The 21,874-nt window shown below is 35.1% G+C and overlaps 1 protein-coding gene across 1 annotated transcript in view; it reads left to right on the top strand.

The window, feature by feature from the left end:
* LOC132554806 (rap guanine nucleotide exchange factor 1-like) overlaps window positions 1-21,874 on the top strand; it is a 76,072-nt gene that overhangs the window by 22,953 nt on the left and 31,245 nt on the right. The window contains exon 2 of the mRNA XM_060219116.1: window positions 10,199-10,404. Coding sequence (XP_060075099.1) covers window positions 10,199-10,404 — 206 coding nt within the window. The remainder of the gene's footprint in view (window positions 1-10,198; window positions 10,405-21,874) is intronic.

The raw sequence follows: 21,874 nt of genomic DNA on the forward strand, positions 1-21,874 counted from the left end.
AAAATAGATAATGAAGGTCACTGTGTCTTAACAACTGCTATGGACTATTTTTAGTGTTGTGTAACTTATGTATTAGAAATGCATGCAACATAGATGATTATGGTTAGTTTATTGCTAGTGTTACACTATCTTTAACTTATTTATCAAGCCTCAATCTCTGTACCTACTTCTGAACCAGATCAGGAATTGTACACAGAAAATTCTTTTAGCACAATGGAAAAAGGACAAAATTGCAATGGACAACACCTTCAGACGCAAAGCAGGGCCCTTTTTGACATGTCAGTGTTATATTTGATATGTGGTTTAATTTCAAGAAAATCAGTAAGCACACTCAAAATGCATCTTTTGTGCATTGGGAGTGTTGAAGTGTTGTGTATACTTTAAGATGTATACATCTGTAATACTGCCTGTTGAATGTTCTCTTAGATATGGTAATAAAAGAAATATATAAAAGATTAGCAAACACTTGATTTTTATTAGTTAAAGATACAAACAAAAGGAGGTGAACTTCCCCAGGATTTGAGTAATAAAGAGACCAATGAACAATAATTGGTTAAGTGGTTGGATCCGTGTTTCCATTTTAGATGCAATAATTCCCAAATTGATCTGCAAAGCTCAATGTAATGTGAGAAGGCAGCAAATTGTTTCAAATAGAGTCGGCAATTAGAAGCATGATAATCCAGGACGGAATTTCTCCTCGACCCAGATGCCTGGTCTGCATCATTACTTCTCTTGATTGGCTAACACTTTCATCCTTTCTTCTCCAAATGTGGCGAAAAATTTGTTACATTTTGAAAAAGCGGTTGTCTGGAATCTGCGAAAAAAGATTAATAAGAGCATGTTTGAAAGTGTCAAGTGTTCATTTAAAATGGAACACATTTGAAAGATTTTATGGCTTTCAGTAAGACTGAAATAGATGCAAGTGTATCATGGAACTAGAGACATTATAGGACAGACACTTATGAACCTTTCTCTATTACAGCGTCTTTAGTACTCTAATCATTACACAGTGCAGATATATACCCTGTAAAATTACTTCTCATTTTTTCTTTTTTTTTTTCAATTTTTCAGATACTGTATATGTAAATGAATCCATATTTGTATTATATATCAGTATACTTAAATATAATGCACTGTTAAGTTACTTCCTGCATCAAATCTTGAAAATATTTAATTAGATATACATGTATATTTGTCAGAGTTTACCACAGACTCCATTGGTATTGTAGATGGGAGATTGCTGTCAGGGCTAAATGAGTGTTCATGTTGCTAATTAAGCTGTAGTGGGACTACATGAGCCTGCAAACTACTAATGACTAGCTTCTACTATGAATACTCCTTTGGTTAGAGCACTGGTCTAAAGTTTAGAGAAGCAGGTGAAAAAATTCCAATCTGGTCTGTTGCATGTTCCTTTTCTAGATTACAGTAGCAACAGCAACTTAACAATATACTATCTTGGTTGAAAATGATCTTGTCAAGTGTGTAGATATGAGATGTCCATTTGTATGAGGACTTCGTACAGCAGGACCAGTGCTTTTTGTTCTAATTGCAGTGGAATGCTCAACAGGTAACCATTGGGCCAGTAACAATGGTGTACTATACCTAGTGAAGGGAATCAAGGAAATTCATGAGAGAGAAATTCACGAACCTCAGAAAAGTTGGCGGTATTAGGCCAAATATTGTTCAGTTTTAATGACGTACTACACAAAGAGAAATCTGTTTTCTGAAATTATCCTGGATATATACTTGACTTGTTTGGAGTTTACATATGTATATATGTAACTAAAAGATGTCACCTGAAAGTGAATTAAATACATGCCAACAGCATTTTTAGTGGATAGTTGATCGACCTGTATTTCAGCGGACAGACATAGCTACGTTTGGAAAATCCTTGGTCTTGTTTTGCATTCACAATGTGCGAATAGAATGTGTAAGTTTAGTCTGTTACATTTAAAGTTATGCTTTTCTGGTGGGTAATTTATTTGTGATCACTTTGGTACCAAAGATGTAATGAATTGAACAATATTTGACCCAATAACGGCAACTTTTCTGAGGCTGGTTTTTCATTGCTTCCCTGTACTAGTTATAGCATGCCATATATACAAGCCCTCATCCCACGAAATCATTGATACAGGCCCCTGTGGTGGTGATTATCTGATTGACTAACTGATATTGGTCAACATGTATTTTAGCATTGTTCTAGAGTTCTAGTGTCCTGTATTTTCATTCACATTATATTTTCCATCCCTTACACACTTAACTTTTGTTTACTTATAACAATACATAATTATAAAAAAGAAAAATTGTATGAAGCTTAAATTTCTTGAAATTTTACATCATATGTGGTTAAAATGTTTCCCATAATATGTACATAGTGAAACAGATGATCAAAAATAGGTATATAAGGAAGTAAGCAGTATATATATATATATATATGTTTATTACGGTGCTTGTCAGTAAATTCCGTTTGCTGTGCCTGTCCCTTCTAACGCGGCCTCACTTTGAGTATTGTAACATCCTTTATCTATTACAATACAAAATCAGGTCTATAAAAAAGTACATTAGAGGAGTCCCAGATTTTATACCAATTTCCTTATCCATTTTTATACTGTATTTCCTTGTTTATCTGACCTGGCTAGTTAATTTTGGTGTTTTAAGTGCGAGATTTTTATGAATTGTGCCTTTTTGACTGCAATTCTCAGTCATATATACTCAAGGGATAAAGAAATGCAGGGTAAACTTTGAAGATGATTCAAGGCAAGATGTCGAGTATCATGTTCAATATTTCAAAGTAAGAATGAAATTTAAACCATACAGAACAAAGTGCAAAATTAACGATTTGTATCAGGTAAGTGATTTAGGAGTAATTGAAGGTAATTGAAAGAGAACTTTATAATCTGTGATCAAATTGGACTGATTGTGGGAGCAGGCTAGTCCCCCATTCGCTCTCTCCACAGCCCTGATTCTCCTAGGCTTTCGTGCTTTTCCCAGAAGACATTGTTATGCAATACAATAATGCAACATTCAATAAAGGACCATGTGCCCTGTAACCTAGAGAGTTGCTGGACCGATTTTCATGTTTTTGAACAGTGCAAGATATTGCAAATAATGTCACCCTGCATTTCTTTATCCATTGAGACTATAAATGTTTTTGGATACCCTCAAGTTTTCAAAATATGCTTTCTAGTAGATGGTGGGTTATTCAAATCGCCCTGCGTCCGTGGTCCGTGGTCCGTCCGTACGTAAACATTTCTTGTAACCGCTATTTCTGGAAAGGTACTGGATGGATCTTTCTCAAATTTCATATGCAGGTTCCCCTTTGTCCCTAGTTGTGCATTGTACCTTTTTTGAACTGATTCGAATTCAAGATGGCCGACAGGTGGCCATCTTGGTTTTTGGATGTAAAAGTTTGTTACTGCTATTTCTTGGAAAGTACTGGATGGATCTTTCTCAAATTACATATGCAGTTTCCCCTTGGTCCCTAGTTGTGCATTGTACCTTTTTTGGACTGATTCGAATTCAAGATGGCAGACAGGTGGCCATCTTGGATTTTGAATGTAAAATTTTGTTACCGCTATTTCTGGAAAAGTACCAGATGGATCTTTCTCAAATTTCATATGCAGTTTCCCCTTGGTCCCTAGTTGTGCATTGTACCTTTTTTGGACTGATTCGAATTCAAGATGGCCGACAGGTGGCCATCTTGGTTTTTGGATGTAAAAGTTTGTTACTGCTATTTCTTGGAAAGTACTGGATGGATCTTTCTCAAATTTCATATGCAGGCTCCTTAGTCCCTAGTTGTGCATTGTATTTTTTTTGGACCGATTTGAATTCAAGATGGCCGACAGGTGGCCATCTTGGATTTTGGATGTAAAAGTTTGTTACTGCTATTTCTTGGAAAGTACTGAATGGATCTTTCTCAAATTTCATATGCAGTTTCCCCTTGGTCCCTAGTTGTGCATTGTACCTTTTTTTGACTGATTCGAATTCAAGATGGCAGACAGGTGGCCATCTTGGATTTTGGAAGTAAAAGTTTGTTACTGCTATTTCTTGGAAAGTACTGGATGGATCTATCTCAAATTTCATATGCAGGCTCCTTAGTCCCTAGTTGTGCATTGTACCTTTTTTGGACTGATTCGAATTCAAGATGGCCGACAGGTGGCCATCTTGGTTTTTGGATGTAAAAGTTTGTTACTGCTATTTCTTGGAAAGTAGTGGATGGATCTATCTCAAATTTCATATGCAGTTTCCCCTTGGTCCCTAGTTGTGCATTGTACCTTTTTTGGACTGATTCGAATTCAAGATGGCAGACAGTGGCCATCTTGGATTTTGAATGTAAAAGTTTGTTACTGCTATTTCTTGGAAAGTCGTGGATGGATCTTTCTCAAATTTCATATGCAGGTTCCCTTTGGTTCCAAGTTGTGCATTATACCTTTTTGGACTGATCCGAAATCAAGATGGCTGACAGGCAGCCATCTTTGTTTTTGAGAGTAAAATCTTGTTACTGCTATATCTGAGGAAGTACTGGATGGATCCTTCTGATATTTCATAGATATTGGTTTCCCTTGGTCCCTAGTTGTGTATTGTACCTTTTTTGGACTGATCTGAAATCACGGTGGCCCACAGGCAGCCATCTTGGATGTCGACAGTAATACAGCACAAGCATATTGTCCATTATCCACCTGTAACTGACTGCTATCTAATAATACTTTGGGATCTTTTTTCAAATGATATTTGCTAATAGGTGCTTAATAAAAATATCATGTGCCATCATTGAGTACATTCAATGAAGACCAGTTCATGAACATTTACAACACCTGTAACAAACAAACAAAAATAAACAAATCTTCAAGAACTGAAAACAGATCCTCAAATGGTGGGCTCCAAGATCCCTCTGGGATCTCTTGTTATCTATTTATTTCTAATTTGAGTTTCATTAAAAACTTGGACATGACATTGATTTATTGATGTGAAAGCCTTCACCTAGTTTCTATATCTTAGACAACTGGTGCCAATTATCACAAATTAGTTGACAATTGTATATCTGTTTCATCTCATCATTGATTTTGACTATTGGGTAGTTTCTGTCTTGATTAATCATCCCATCTCTATAATGTATTCCTGTCTGGCTCTAGTGGAAACAATTCGATTTCCTAGCTTTTCACACGTCATCACCTCTGCTTCTGAAAAATGATCTATGGAAGAATCAACCAGATGACTCAAAATGAAATGGTGCCTTTTCTTAATTATCATTTATGTTATTAAGTTTTAACGACGTATGGTAATTTTGTTGTTGTAATGACATTGTCTATTAAATAATTGATAAATATCATGAATTCATGATGACTATGGATTGATTTCTCTATTAGAACATGGCAGGGTTTAGAAAAAACAAAGCATTGGAGCTTATGGCTGTTATGTTAGAGAGCTGACACAGGTGAGACATTAAACAGTATACATATGAGTCACTCTACCTGAATCAGATGGCATTTTATTTTTAGTTCAGTTGTTTCTATTAATTAACACTAGTACCCACAACCAGGCATTAAGTTCACATACTGTTCAGTCCCTAATTATATGGTGATCGTGATCACAATGATAAAGATCTGTGTTGCCGAGGCTTATATTGTTATTACATTTCTTCAGCTTGATCTTAATTTTCTCAATCTGGGATTTACATTATACAATTGTAGTATGTTGATGATGTTACAACTGCTTTTAAAGAGAGAAAAAAAAACTACTGGTCGGAAACGAAAATCGGAATGGTATCTTTTTATTTCAAATGTTGTTATTTAGAATAAAATAATTATGGTTCTTATCTTGAGAAAAAAAAACAACAAACCAAACCACAATTAAAGTTAGTGAAGTTTGAAGAAGTAAGGAGGGAACGATTTCTGAGGGAAATTAAGTCATCGTCTTACGGTAGAAATTTGTTAGCTTCCCTCCTGAATTGCATCTCGTGGAAATTAAAAAAATTCTTTTCTATTCAGCATAGGAGAAATTTCTAAAATCCACACCAGATATTTAATATGTCATAGCAGTTTGTTTTACATTGGCAAAGTTAACCTATGTCTATCAGTTTCCTAATTCCATTTATAGATGAAGAAGCAAATATTCTAGAAGCTGATATTGTTCTTTGGTTAGCAATAAGTACTGAAGCAGATTTAGTTAAAGGTTGTTCAAGACTTTGAAGTGAGATATTCCAAATAAATCTTTTTATTGAAACACATTTTTATACTTTTCACATGTGTCATGCCTGGCCAATAGAGATAGCGGAATTATAATGAAAAATAATCGAGTACATTGTACAACCTTTATCAAAAATTGGGATAATATTATCTCTTCAGTGGGTTTGACACTCCATGAAGTGCCCAGCTCATTTTGAGGTGGGGTCTGTTTGCAATAGCTGGTGGGTTACTCACTGAACAGCATGTGGGAGGTCAATCACATGCTATATAGGGCAATCTTGCTAAAGGACACACCTACGACAGTGGGAGAGCACATACTTAATAGGGGTGATTTACGATTATGTAATGCTGATCTATGTGTCAAATACTAACAAGTTAATGAAAACACCGATAAGATTGATATTTATTTTTGTAAATATGCATAGTGGCAGCCTTTTTAAAAAAATTCAGCAATCTATAATACACGAAGTTGTCAACAATGACATAAATGATATAATATGAACAGGCTTAAAAATCTTGCCTGAATTTTCATCGAATGAAAATGAACCTTGTCAAGTACTGTTGTTCATTCAGTTCAAGCCAAGAAGCAAAGTACGTAGAGTTTTAGACTTGGGTAAACTGATGCCGGAAGTTGTACTTATAAATATAAAAGCTGATATTTATAAACGGGGTTTGATTTCTGTTGAAAGGTCGGGAGGTGGCTGCAAGATCATTTAACTCGTTGAGATATGTATCAGACAAGACATATATTTAGACAGCTTCCTGGATGTTTGCAGTATAAACATTGAGGTCAGGTTATATTCAGTAATGCAGTTCACAGGTGTATATGAATAATTTGTTACCTTGTTAAATCAATTATAGAATTTATGATGTGCCTCATTTCTGTTTTGAACAGTAAGTTACATTTACAGATTTTTAAGTGAACAAGTTTGTATGATGAAGGTATTTTTCTTGGTGTATTTTGGTTGATAGTTATTATACATTGCACCAGCAGTTTGAGATGATGTAAAAAAAAAAGTGATTTTTCAAATCTGGATAATGTCTTCTAATGTATATACCATGCATAGCATCATTATAATCATACTAATTATTACCTTATTTTTCTTATAGACTGCATTGTTCAATTGGAATTAATATTACACTATAGAAAGCTCATATATCTGGTACACCTGTAAATCTAATATCCATTGTTTACCAGTACACCAATTGTCACTTGTTATACCTGTAAATCTAATTACCATTGTTAACTGGTACACAAATTGTCACTTGTTATACCTGTAAATCTAATATCCATTGTTTACCAGTACACAAATTGTCACTTGTTATACCTGTAAATCTAATTACCATTGTTAACTGGTACACAAATGGTCAGTTGTTATACCTGTAAATCTAATTACCATTGTTAACTGGTACACAAATGGTCAGTTGTTATACCTGTAAATCTAATATCCATTGTTTACTGATACACAAACTGTCAGTTGTTTTACCTGTAAATCTAATATCCATTGTTTACCGGTACACAATTGTCAGTTGTTTTACCTGTAAATCTAATTACCATTGTTAACTGGTACACAAATTGTCACTTGTTATACCTGTAAATCTAATATCCATTGTTTACCAGTACACAAATTGTCACTTGTTATACCTGTAAATCTAATTACCATTGTTAACTGGTACACAAATTGTTATACCTGTAAATCTAATATCCATTGTTTACCGGTACACAATTGTCAGTTGTTTTACCTGTAAATCTAATTACCATTGTTAACTGGTACACAAATTGTCAGTTATTTTGACCTGTAAATCTAATTACCATTGTTAACTGGTACACAAATCGTCAGTTATTTTGACTTGTAAATCTAATTACCATTGTTAACTGGTACTCAAATTGTTATACCTGTAAATCTAATATCCATTGTTTACCGGTACACAATTGTCAGTTGTTTTACCTGTAAATCTAATTACCATTGTTAACTGGTACACAAACTGTCAGTTGTTTTATCTGAAAATCTAATTACCAAAGGCAAGGTCATACAGGAATTGATTAGATCTTTCTCTGGCATGTTTACACCTGTGATTTATTTACACCTTGAAGTGTTCAGCATATTGGTAACATCCAAGTATATAAAGGTAACTGGTTTCAATAATTACAAGAACCAAGATCACAATGTTGCACATTCATTTGAATGGTATACAAGTTTTATGGAATACCTGTAAAATTTGCTTTCGAATAAAGTGAATAAGTGCTTAAGTCATGGAAGGTTTCTGAGAAATTAAATGTCCTTTAATACACATTGAAGTACATTCCTAATCTTTAAGGAAAATTGAATTAGTCATCAAGGTGGGTTTTCTGTCATTGAGTCATATAAGGAATTTAAACCTGGGAAAAGCCATGACTTCTAGCTATATATATACTATACATGTACATGTATGTGAAAACATCATGTTTTGACAAAAACAGATCTCAGTAGGTGAGGGGACGGTGAAGGAACCCTATTTTTTGTTTGTTTTCTATCTTGATTGATCTAGAGCCAGGAAAGGTAGGACTTGGTTGGGACAACTAGGACTGCTAATCACCATGTTGTCTAGGTCAGACCTGTACAACCAGGTACCTTAAATATCGTGTTATTTTTCTTGACAACAAACAATTAGGCACTTGATAATATTTCAAACGGTGTATTTCAGTTATTATCTATGCCTACAAAGAATTTATTTTGAAAATAAACGTGTCATTGAACGTAGGTTTACAGGTAGTTGACACATATAGTGGTGTAGTTGACACACATAGTGTTGTGAGGCAAAGTTAGAGAGCAAACAATTGGTTGGCTATTCACCTGTGTTATACTGGTAATTTGGACTGAAATTTTTATATTTGCTGTTTGTTTAAGGATGTCCAGGAAATAAGAGAAAAAAAAAATAAAAGCAAATGAAAACACCTGGTAATTAAAACTTCCATTTCAAATAAAATTTAGACATTGATCATAACTTATTGCAATGGATCATATCGTTTCTTATAAGGTTTATGAAATTGCCACATTCTTTTTGTATCAGCTTATTAGTAAAAGCTCAGACAATGGAATCTCAAATATATGGTCTTTCGACCTCCACACTCCAGATATGTAAAATGAAGCATTCTACTGTGCTATCATTTTTCTTTTTTTTTTTTTTTTTTTGAGACAAACATTTACATTATCATCAGTCTTTGAGGGAAAAATTACCATAGACATGTACATGAAGTTTAAATGAAATTTAATATTTATCATGAAGTAAGACAGGGTTATCATATTACCAACAGTTTTGTTTATATCATATAATGATATCAGATTCAAAATTCATTGTATATTTTGTTATATCAGACAGATTCATATTGTAATTGTGCTGTTCTTGTTAAAAAAATCGTTAAACTATAGAGTGATTTTAAAACAGATTTCTTTTTTTCCTGCTGAAAAATTATGTCAATTCTGTTTACATGAACAGGAAGTAGATTTTATACAGCTGTTGACGATTAGTTTAAAGATCACAACCTCCTATTCCAAGCAATAACAGAAAAAATATTCGAGGGAGAAAAAAAAAAAAAAAACCTTTAAAGAAATAATTAATTTTCCCGTTTTCTTTTAATTGATAAGCTGTCTGCTGAATGTAGTTGTATGTACAGCTTTAATGTAATTTGATTTGATTTCAGAGTAACAACAGTTTATTTTGCCTTTTCAGATGTAAATGATATTATCTAATGTAAATTGAGTCAAGATCTGTTATAAAGACATACGCTTGATTTATATTCGATCTTTTATCTTAACCGTGAAATTTGTACTCGTTTTCAGAGGAGTATTTAGTACTGTGTAAAGGGGAATAACTCTTCCAATTTAAAAGCAAGCCTGCAAGCTGTGTTTCAAGAAAGACAACTCTTGCATACTTAACACAAACCAAGAACAGGAGTTGCTGTTGCAGATCATTTACAGTTTGTGAGTTTGGTATCTGTGTCATTAAGTATGTTTTTTTTGTGTTTTTCACAGAGAAAGCATCTGGTTCTAAGATGCTGAAGAAGGCCAAGTCGTTTCGTGATGATGTGAAAGGACTGATCAAGCGACGGCCATCCTCTTCAGCTCACGACAACTCAACCTCAAGTTTCAGCCAGCGCATCAAATCCCGCCCTATCCCCTTAAGTCGAGGGAGCAGCCTTGGCGATGCTGGCAGGTTTGACCTACCAGAGAAACCAGAAGTAAGTGGGTTTTAATGTTGACCAAACAACTTCGAGTTAAAGCACTAAATGCTACATATTTGTGTAAATTGATTGTTGAAATTTTTTTTCCTATTGATCTGCCAGCCTGGTAAATACTAGCTTCTTCATAAATATCACCAGTTTGGGAGAATTTTCTCTTCAATTTTTGATCCAACTACCATATAGGCAGAGGCCATGCAGGGAATAATTCTGATAAGTTCATGTTTCAGGGCGTTAAGTTCACTGTCACTATTTATGGAAACAACATCAACCAATTTAGTACCATATCACTCTGTCAAATTAATTTCTTAATGGGTTTTCACCAACAATGTAAGGATAATACCTTGAATAAGGTATAATACCTTGATGTTAACACAGACATATTCTAGTCCTTGAAATGCCAAAGCTCAACATTTTTATGATACTGACACACTCTTGCAAACCGAAGAACCAAATTAATGCAAGGGTATCCAGTATATATTCCCAATGGCCAAGGGAAATAATGACCATAATTGTTACCTTATTGATAATGAGTCCCTTCCGAGAGGGGAAATAAATATGTAACCTTTATTTTGTAGTTCAATAACGTCTGTTACGAAAAACGTGACATCTGTATGTATAGGCTGATTCAGTGCCATGATAGATTTAACATCGCTGAATTATGTAGTTTTTGATAAATAAAAAACATAATGTGTAATTTCATGGTTCATTCCAAAAGTCAATCTCACCCTCTTGTACATAATAGTTGGAAAACCTATTGTGACTGTTAATACTTCCTGGTGTTAATAATGATCTTCCAAGAATCCATTTATTGACAAATGAGTCACAGAAACGATTAGTAAAATTCAATACAAACAAGACAGAATCATTACTGATCAGTAGGAAATTGAACATTATCCTATAATTATGAACAATGTAGCTAGTATAAATTCTCATATTTGGGGATTATTATCGCTAGATGAAAGTTCATGGAAAAACTTCAAAGAAAATTAACGAAAACACCTGTGTTAGTTACTCTCTTCAAATCATATATTTTGCCTTTAAGACCTATTTTGGAACGTTCTATTGTCTTGGAAATAAGATGTGAAAGTAGTTGAGGTGTTACAAAATTGTCAAGAGTGATTTTATTGTATAAAGAGATGTAGGCTGCAAAATCTATCATACTTACTGTAAAATCATTGAATTTTACTATTTCACAAAGTTTTTGAAACTCTATCCTATCTGTCGAACTTAATCCCAGGCATAGTCATAGGCATAATACAAGAAATTATGGTCTTTTACTCTCAATGAATTGTAGAATCAATTTTTCAACGACTCATTTTTACCTGGTAAATAATCCTGCAAATCTGTCATTATGATTAAAAATAAATAAATAGATAAAGTTATAATACCTCAATTTTTTATCATTGAAAGTAGACATCTTCAAACTAACACGTAAGATTAAGAATCTCAAACTTCTCATACACATAACAAATTAGGAGCAAAGTCCATTATGTTCTTGCAGTTTAGATGAAACTACCGGGGTACTCATAATTTGTCTATCTCATACACTTTATTCAAACATTCAATGTAGGAATGGTTTTAACTGCTACATTGCTTTGGTATATCAATCAACATAAAGTATGTTGTTGCTGAATTCATAACAAGTCATCAACTGACAGTATTTATACCAATGTTCATCAACGATTCTCTAATTTATACATTATGACTGATGAATTAGAGAATCGTTGATGAACATTGGTATAAATACTGTGAGTTGATGTTATCAGTTAGATTATTTACTAGTATAATGGATATTTCACAGAGAACAACATGACAGTCAAATTTCATCGAGAATTGAATAAACACTGTTGTCATTTGATAATAGAGGAAGTAGAAGATAATCAATATATACAGATTCCTACATATAAAGTGGTTTGTTATTGTAGATTCAGTTGTTATTGTTGTTCTTAATTTGTTTGATCCAATCAGTTCCATCCTTAATTAAGTCTACAACATACTCAACATCTGATTGGTACCCATGTTACATATAACTGACCAATAAGGAGTGGCGACTCAAAATGACTCATATTTGCCATTTTCTATGATTGACACATATAGGGCTTGTCATATGTACACAGCGGTGGACGGGTCAATAGTTCTTGTAAAGGGCAGCATTGCTGTGTGCGGTCACTTTACAAGAGCTCATTGTTGTCCCTTGTAACATGGTAACAGTGATAAACGGTCTTCAGTCATGTCAAGCTCAAATTAAAGCCTGGTTACTGCTTTTCTGTTTAGTCAGTTGATGATGACCTGGTAGCTCAGTAAACATTAAGAGTATAGGTCAAATTACTAAGGTCATATTACTAGGTCAACTTACAATTACTGGAATTTTTCTTTAATTGAGGTCATAGCTAAATAGGCAGTATGCTTTAAAAGAGCTGAAACTAACATGTATGACCTCAAGCCTCTTGCATTTGGTAGTGAGGAGATGTTTCATTCCTCCTTTAATTCCTGTTAAGAGATTAGGTCACTGTAATGTCTGCCCACAACAAATGTAGGTCAGTTTTATAATTGCCGATCATGAGAGTATATATACCTAATCTGATAGTTTCATTACATAAGAAAGTATGCAGGTGATCTTATGATCATGTTGATACAACAGTCGTGTATTGGCTGTCCTTGACCTTATCAAACTTGATTAAATTTCGTGGTAAAATCTCTGCAGTATTGTTTCCAGCAATCCTTAATTTAAAGTTGTTGTAACTTGGATGTCACTCTAACTTTATATACATGATTTCTTATCATGAATTCAGATTATGTTATCATTTGCTGAAAATAAATTCCTCATTTTTTTATGGATTAAATAGACTGCATTGCGCCAATAACATTTATGAATTGATTACAATCCATGGCTCCACCAATATGTGCTGACATTGCAGAATTTTCTAAATCTTATCTGTATGTGCCAACATTGCATCTATTGACGACTGTTCCATAGCCAATTGTTCCTGCCATAATGACATCATCATTGATCTGAAAGCTTGGTAAGGATGGCTTATACTGGTTCTCATTCAAAATTGTATTGTTGATTTATCCTACATGTAAACATCTGAATACCGATAGATTAGTATTTTACATTATTTTTTTCCTTGAAAAATGAGTCACAATTGATTCTTCGGAAATCCGAATAACACTAATAAGGTAGTCATAAGCTGGTTACATATATATATCACAAGGCAAATTTTGTCTAATGAACTACATAGTAATACTAGAGGGTTCATCCCTAAGGGTTGGTATTACTCATGCCATTGTTTAGGTTAATTATTGGTGGGCGCCTCAATCAGACAGAGGTTTGTAATTCAAGATCAATATGTTCATAAGCAAACGTTTACGGGGCTCTGATCAATAACAAGGATTTGTGTACCAATATGTACCAGCTGCAGTGCCTTCCATAGGAAATGAGACTAAGATATGGAACACAAACTGTCCAGTAGCCTGGGAAACCATTTAATGGATTGGAATGATCAAACATTTTTAAACAACGCGATATGAGGAACATTTTACCAACATTAAGTTAAGAACCATATGCATGCTTCCCTATTTTACACAAGCAATTCATCTTTGTATGATATAATCAGAAACTGAAAGTAGCACAGCCACAATATCTACTTTAGAAAGCTGTTTGGATAAAACTGTACCTTACCTAAGTGCTCAGGACCTAGCGCCTCAACCAACAGATTGTGAAAGAACACCTGTGACAAGATTCTTATTCTTTATGCCTCAGTCACATTAGTGCCATAGGTAACTTTTGTTTACCCTGATCAGGGTGTTCATAAATGATGACACCATATCAGAAATACAGGTGTCCTATAATAATCGCTTTGATACATCCATCTGTCCGTCCTTCCACCTGCCTGTCCACAAAGTCACTTCAGATTGCTGACTGATAACTTCAGTATTTATAAACTGATTTACATAAAATTTGGTCAAGGCGTTCAGGTAGTGAAAATACATACATCGGCCAAAAAGCTGTGTCAGTAGCAAAAGTCATTGTGTCCAAAGGTCAATGTCAAATTTTGTACCTCTTCACCATGGTGATGATTTTGTTATGACATTATGAAGGAGAGTTCATTTGAATTTAACAACAAATCAGCTGACCAAAAGTCATGTTCAAAAAGTCAAAGGTCTAGGTCAGTAGGTCTAAAGGTCAAGGTCAAATTTTGTAGCTTTTCACTGATGAACATTGTGTCGTGACATTATGAAGCAAAGTTGGAGAGAAATAAACAAGATGTCAACCGACCAACAATACAGGCACTTTGTTTGACCTTTTAGTCCAGAGGTCAAGGACAAAGTGGATCATAATGAAACAAGAAGCCAACATACCAGAGATATCAAGGATACAAACATAGCTACACCACTGGGCTCTTGGTGACCTGTCAGTGCTGTAGTTAACATCATGACAAGATAAAAATAAGTAGTAAAGCAACAGCAACAAGAGGTCAGAACTAGAGGCTACAAATTCACATCTAATTTGCATCAGTTAAGAATTATATTCTTAAAAGCCGTTTGAAATGACAATGATAATGAAGAGTTGTTTTAGAGGATAATTTTTAAGGATTTATCAATGAAACATCAGTTTATCAATGTATCGGTTCTAACGATTTCCAGCTGTTTGGCCATTGGCACAGATGGCCAAGTCAATCTCTCCCAGAGTTCATCGCAGTACTCTACTTAATGCTGTGTCTGTAAGGAATGACAATTCTGGTAGAGATTTATTACTGTAGGTGTTTTTTTTTCAGTGCTGATATGCCTGGTAGGACAACACTGGTATACATAGAGATTGATGGTTGAATGTGTGTAGTCAATACAGACATGGCTGGACAATTTCTTCTCGAATGAAATCACATATCTTATCATTTGTATTTTTTCACCATATCAAATACTTTTACCCTATAAAGCTTCTTTCTGCATTCAGTAACTAGAACATATGCAGTTTAAATGTTCAGTGCAAGCATAAAGCATGAATACATTGATACTAATGTAAAGTACACAACAGAATCTGAGTCTCGGTCAATTTCGTTCACTTCTGCATGCAGAACTCTTCTTTAATCCGCTTAATGTTCTTGTGCCATGCATGAATGGGTCGGAGAAGTTAAACTATATTCCTCTTTACTGAAAGTCAGCTGACTGAAATGATCCTTATTTAAATGACTGAAACACTTTAAAAAATCATGATAAAAATCTAGCAGTCTTATTATGAAACATCACCAGGCAATGGCTTATCTGCCCTTGGCAATTGTTTACGTTTTCTACTTATATATGACATTGTAATATAAAACAAAACCCATTTATAGTACTTCAGAGGTGAACTACAATGTATTAGTGCCCTAATGAAGCCTTACATCAGGGATGAAACTAGCTGGTCAATAAAGAACCCACTCACTGGTGACGTGGTATGTGTTGTGATTTGCAGATCGAAACTTACTTGGATTAACTTTAAAATCTTAATTCTATGAAGTCAAATACTCCCCTTAATTAATGGACTCATTTCAGGAATATTTATTATAATCTTGATTCAGATGAACACCCTTCCTTACTAAGACTTGGATGAGTCAGATAGCTACCTTCACTCACTTTTCCAACTTAACCAGTACTGTTTTCCTTCTATCACTCATATTCTTTATTTGTTGAACATGTGTATTTCAATAAAATTATATTGATAGTGAAAACATTTCCCAATACTAGACAATACAAACTTTTATTATTATATTATGAAATATTAAATGGCTTACCAATCCACTTAACAGTTTAGTTACACTTTCTATTATATTATCATATACTTCTGTGAAATGTGAAATTAAAAATTCCCCATCTGGAGCCTCTGGAAGACACCCTACATATGCAACATGTCTCTGATGCATGCTCACAGCTCCCTGAAACCATTGATCCCCTGATTTACTGGCCCACCTCTCCTTCCCCATCCTGCTCTTTCTCTGTCTCACCATTAGAAACCTGTAATTGGCTCACCACAGACAAGTTTGGGCTATCTGTTAATTAAGTTTAGTTAATTAAGTTATAAAAAAGGGAGATGTTGACAAATCTAATTGTATTGGGTTTCTTGTATCTGTTTCCAAAACAATTTATCATGCCCAAGTGTTGTCCAACATTTTACAAGCTTTTATAGTCACTTTATCATATTATGTAAAGAAGATCAAAATATACACTTTGTATTTTGTGTCCTTTATGTAATTTCCCAATGGTATGGACACACACATATATATGTGTTTGTGTCTATTATACAAAAGGCACACTTGAGAGAGAACTAAAAATGCCATACTTCAATATGCCCTTTGAAATATATCGCACTATATAACAAGATGATGATCAGGCAACCTTCCACTGTATAATCTCCCCTTTAATGGCCTCAATAGACAACTATTTATTGACATAATGTTATATTGGAAAAGATTACACAGCAGCATTTTATATCACTATGGTAATACACACTGTTGCCTCAGGTCATAATAAAAACAAGTAAACATTTATGTGCTCACTGTAGGGTGCCAGGGGTAAATATTCATACATAACATGTAGCCAGAATCCAATAAGAATGAAAAGATACAATTTGTGTGTGGGTTGCCTGTGGGAGCCTCTAGTGGTAGAGATAGTGCACCTCTCCCCCTGATTACTGTTCAGCCATCCTCTAGGCCTTCTAATGCAAATGCCAGGCGATTTGTGCTGCTGAATAATACAAGGCCTGATTCATCCTGGTCCAGACCTCCTCACATACACATGTACACTCTAAGGACTGACAGTGCTGACAGAGGACACAGGACTTATATTTCTCCTGTTAGTCTCTCTTAGGGATCACAACGTGTCTCAACCATCTCTCAATCCGATCCGACAAACTTTGGTTTTTGTGTGGAGGTGGTTTCTCAACCTGGCTACATTGATGATTTATATGTGTAGATGTTTATACAGCATTAGAAGTGAATTTACTGTACGTTATAGAAATAATGTATCCTCCATACTAATTGTATAACCTAAGAAAGTTTTTTTTTTTTAAATATATATTAAATATATATATCATTTTCACACCTGTGCTTTGTGAATGTTAGAATCAATTCACCTGTGCTTATATTGGATTTAAAAGCTGTGGACCCTCAATAATCATAACAAGGAAAGAACTCAATTGATTGATACTGGATTTAGCACATTCAGAGAATATTAGAGATGTGTCCTGTTGCGTATTTAAGGAAGAGAAATATTTTGGGCTTGTGAGGACACCATTAGTTGACTGTGACAGCAGCAGCGATGCATACACACACGGGTAAAAAGGGAAAGCAGCCTTCGGACAAAGCCAGTACACTTGGCAAGAAGAAAAAAAAGGGACATATTGAGGAAGTCAAGGTATTCATATCATTCTGTATTGATTATGGGTTTCATTCTATCGTAAATAATAGCAGATTTTGTAAATTTATTTATATTTTGTTCAGTTTTGAGGGGAAGTTACGATCCTCGTCACTTGTTCAAGTTACATTTTAACTAATATGACTAATATGATTACTTTAACATAACTGGTAGATTTAAGTATAAAATATTTGGGAGTTTTATGTGTCAATAATGTAAATAGCGAGACCTAAACAAAAGAATCATTACTTAATCAAAATATTTGTGTTCAATTTTTAATTTCAAATTTTGTAAATTCATAAAAGAAATCTCATTTGACACCTGTTCTTTATACAATTTTAAAAGAAACTATAAAATTTAATTTACATACCAATCATAAGATCTGTGAAAATGCCAATCCTCTTCATCTGGGAATACCAAACAATTAGGTTCTCTTGTAATTTATTTGAACTCTCTTAATGCTATCTCTCCTTTCCACATGGTCTGAATGGGAATTCCTGTGGTATCTCTGGCCTAATTCTACTCAGATACACTCTCAAAAACACACCAGATCAGCCTTTTTACTCTTCTCATCATTAGCATTAATCTACATCAAGAGAAGTAAATGTTCACAAACTCTGATGATATCAATATCTATCCTAAATTCCTGATGAACTTGAAATACCTCTTAGGCTTCAATTAAACATATATAAAAACCACATTTACTGTTCTTCGTATGAAATGGTGTTTCAAGCTCAAACCAAAATATAATTTGAGTTCTGAAAAGTGTAAGAAATTTTAATTGCATATTGATGTCATAACATAACCCTTCAAGTGGAATTCCTCAAAAATAAAAAAATAAAAAATAAAAAAACAGTTTTAATCAAATATCTGATACTCTGGAAAAGTTGGAGCTTTCATTAATTTAACTAGTGCAGCCTGTAATTTTAGGCACAGTCACTTAATCTAAGTGAAAGAAATATACAAATAACTCTACAGATGAAAAGGTTTTATGTAAGTAAGTGTAAACTGAGAATACAACGATACTCACATGACTGCCATCAGACTGAGTTATAACTCTAAGTAATGTCTACAGAAATGCATTGACAATATCAAACATAGAAAAACTGGCATCAGTCTTGAGTCATCGAGTGATTGGCACAGAAGCCAGGTGATGCCCTCAGACTCCAGATGATGCCCTCAGACTCCAGGTGATGGCCACAGAAGCCAGGTGATGGCCTCAGACTCCAGGTGATGGCCTCAGACTCCAGGTGATGGCCACAGACTCCAGGTGATGCCCTCAGACTCCAGGTGATGGCCACAGACTCTAGGTGATAGTCTGTGACTAGGTGATAGCCTGTGACTAGGTGATAGCCTCTGACTCTAGGTGATAGCCTCAGATTTCAGGTGATAGCCTCAGACTCCAGGTGATGGCCTCAGACTCCAGGTGATGCCCTCAGACTCCAGGTGATGGCCACAGACTCTAGGTGATAGTCTGTGACTAGGTGATAGCCTCAGATTTCAGGTGATAGCCTCAGACTCCAGGTGATGGCCTCAGACTCCAGGTGATGGCCTCTGACTCTAGGTGATAGCCTCAGATTTCAGGTGATGGCCACAGACTCTAGTTGATAGTCTGTGACTAGGTGATAGCCTCTGACTCTAGGTGATGCCCTCAGACTCTAGGTGATAGCCTCAGATTTCAGGTGATGGCCTCTGACTCTAGGTGATAGCCTCAGATTTCAGGTGATGGCCACAGACTCTAGGTGATAGTCTGTGACTAGGTGATAGCCTCTGACTCTAGGTGATAGCCTCAGATTTCAGGCGATGGCCTCTGACTCTAGGTGATAGCCTCAGATTTCAGGTGATGGCCACAGACTCTAGGTGATGCCCTCAGACTCCAGGTGATGGCCTCTGACTCTAGGTGATAGCCTCAGATTTCAGGTGATGGCCACAGACTCTAGGTGATAGTCTGTGACTAGGTGATAGCCTCTGACTCCAGGTGATGGCCTCAAACTACAGGTGATGGCCGCAGTCTCTAGGTGATGGCCACAGACTACAGGTGATGGCAACATACCTGAGATGATGATCATAAATCATATTCAAGGTGATGATCTCAGACACAAACAATGGCCTCTAGACTCCAGGCGATGGCCAGACACAAAGTGATACCCAAAACTCCATATGATGTCCACACACTCTGGTTGGTCTGTGATTGTCACAGATACGTACTGGTGGCCACCGACTCGAGGTGATGGCCATAGACTGCAGATGATGACCACTGACTGATAAATGGCCACAGTCTCCAGGTGATGGCCACAGTTTCAGTCTCTAAGTGACAGCCTCAGACTCAAACATAGATGATGACCACTGGCTCTGGTTGATGGTTTCAGACTTGGACACCAAAGTGATAACCTCTAACACCAGGTGATGGTCATCAACTCTGACTGATATCAAAACTCCAGGTCTTACCAGACATCAGGTGATGGCCACAGACACATAGAGATAACCTCAGGTTCCAGCTGCACTGAAAGGCTACAGACCTCAGGTGACAGTCTCAAAACTCTTGATTGGTATATTGACTGATGACCTCACATATGCAGAACTAAGTTAAGCCACCAGATTTCTGTTATATCCTTGTCCATGAGGTTGTGTGGTTTTCAGACACTGGTATCAATTATGGTTATATTTGTTTATTGAATGACAATTTAAATCTATATATATTAAGCATCATTGATAAAATCATACACTGAAACATGTTCTTACTGATTGTGTCGGAACAATTAAATTAATTTGTTTCTTGAGCCTAAACTTTATTAACAGAATTCTAACAAGTTCAATGTAGAATTCATCAGGAGAAAAGTGTAAGAAATCAAAATGTGGAATGAATCAAACTCTTTATAAATCCACATGCTACTACTACTATCTTTGAGACTAGCTGTTTTCCTCTAGACCATATCTTTGATGTCTCTATCCTATCTTTGTACAGATATTTTACAAGCAGTAATTGGATGGTGTTCAGTATTTGCATTTTTCAATGAATAACCTTTGGTTATTTCATTGCATGAGAATGTGTATGACAAGCAAGTGGTGGCGTGATTAGTGATTGTTGCACCCTTCCTCTAACAATAAGCCTCCGTTTTGTACATATGTAGTATGTAATGGAGCTTGGCCAGAGTTCAATACATACTGAGGAATGTGTGGCCTGCGGTGGATGTTGTAAGATGTTGTAATACCCCACAGTTTATGATTAACCCCATTATACTGCTCCAAGTTGATGTGAATCTCCCTGTATACACCATGTATCGGAAACAATAAGTTTCTCTTTCCTGGCACTACATACATCATGTGACTCATGGTTAGGATTATGTCAGAGTGACTATGTTTTATCTTAAGTAGGAAGTCTTACTTATTACATTGTGTGAAATTCTTATTTTTGAGATCCTAAACTATAGATTTAGTACAGAATATTCTGATATAAAGTACATGTGACAATAATATTTTATAATAACATTTACCACATGTTTGTAGAAGTTGTGGTTTTTTTATAATCATTCAAATGCTGATCAATTTCATAAGTGTAGAGTTATATTAAATAAGTGACAGTTACATTTTCAATATATATTTTCACTTTCTTCCCTCATTCTTTTTATTTTATGTTTACAATGTATGGGGAAAAAAACAAACTTATTCCATCCATAAGCAAATTCATAAATCTTACCAGTGTAATTGTTATTTTCTTATTCACTTTGGGCATTCAATTTTCTGATAAGGATATGTATGCTCATAGGAGAATTTATCAGTAGGCAGTAAATTCACTAAATGAGAGTGGAGGTTGAAAATTTCACCATTGTTTTCCTGACAGCTGTGTACAATGAGGAAGCTCCGGTTATAAAATCTAATTTGTTTGGTTGACAAACAAAATTAGGTATATAACATTTGCTTTTCGGCTACAGTGATGTTTTATTGACAAACCAGACTGTTTTCCATCATGTTAACTTCATGGCCACTAAGCCAAGTACTGGTTTGATGACTGATAAGGGTGGTAAGATGGAGGATCTGTGTGTATTGATGAGGAGGTCACACTGGGGCTCCAGAGAAC

The sequence above is a fragment of the Ylistrum balloti genome, unplaced genomic scaffold, assembly GCF_031769215.1.
Source record: "Ylistrum balloti isolate Yb309-2 unplaced genomic scaffold, AGI_CSIRO_Ybal_v1 Utg370444, whole genome shotgun sequence".
Lineage (NCBI taxonomy): Eukaryota > Metazoa > Mollusca > Bivalvia > Pectinida > Pectinidae > Ylistrum > Ylistrum balloti.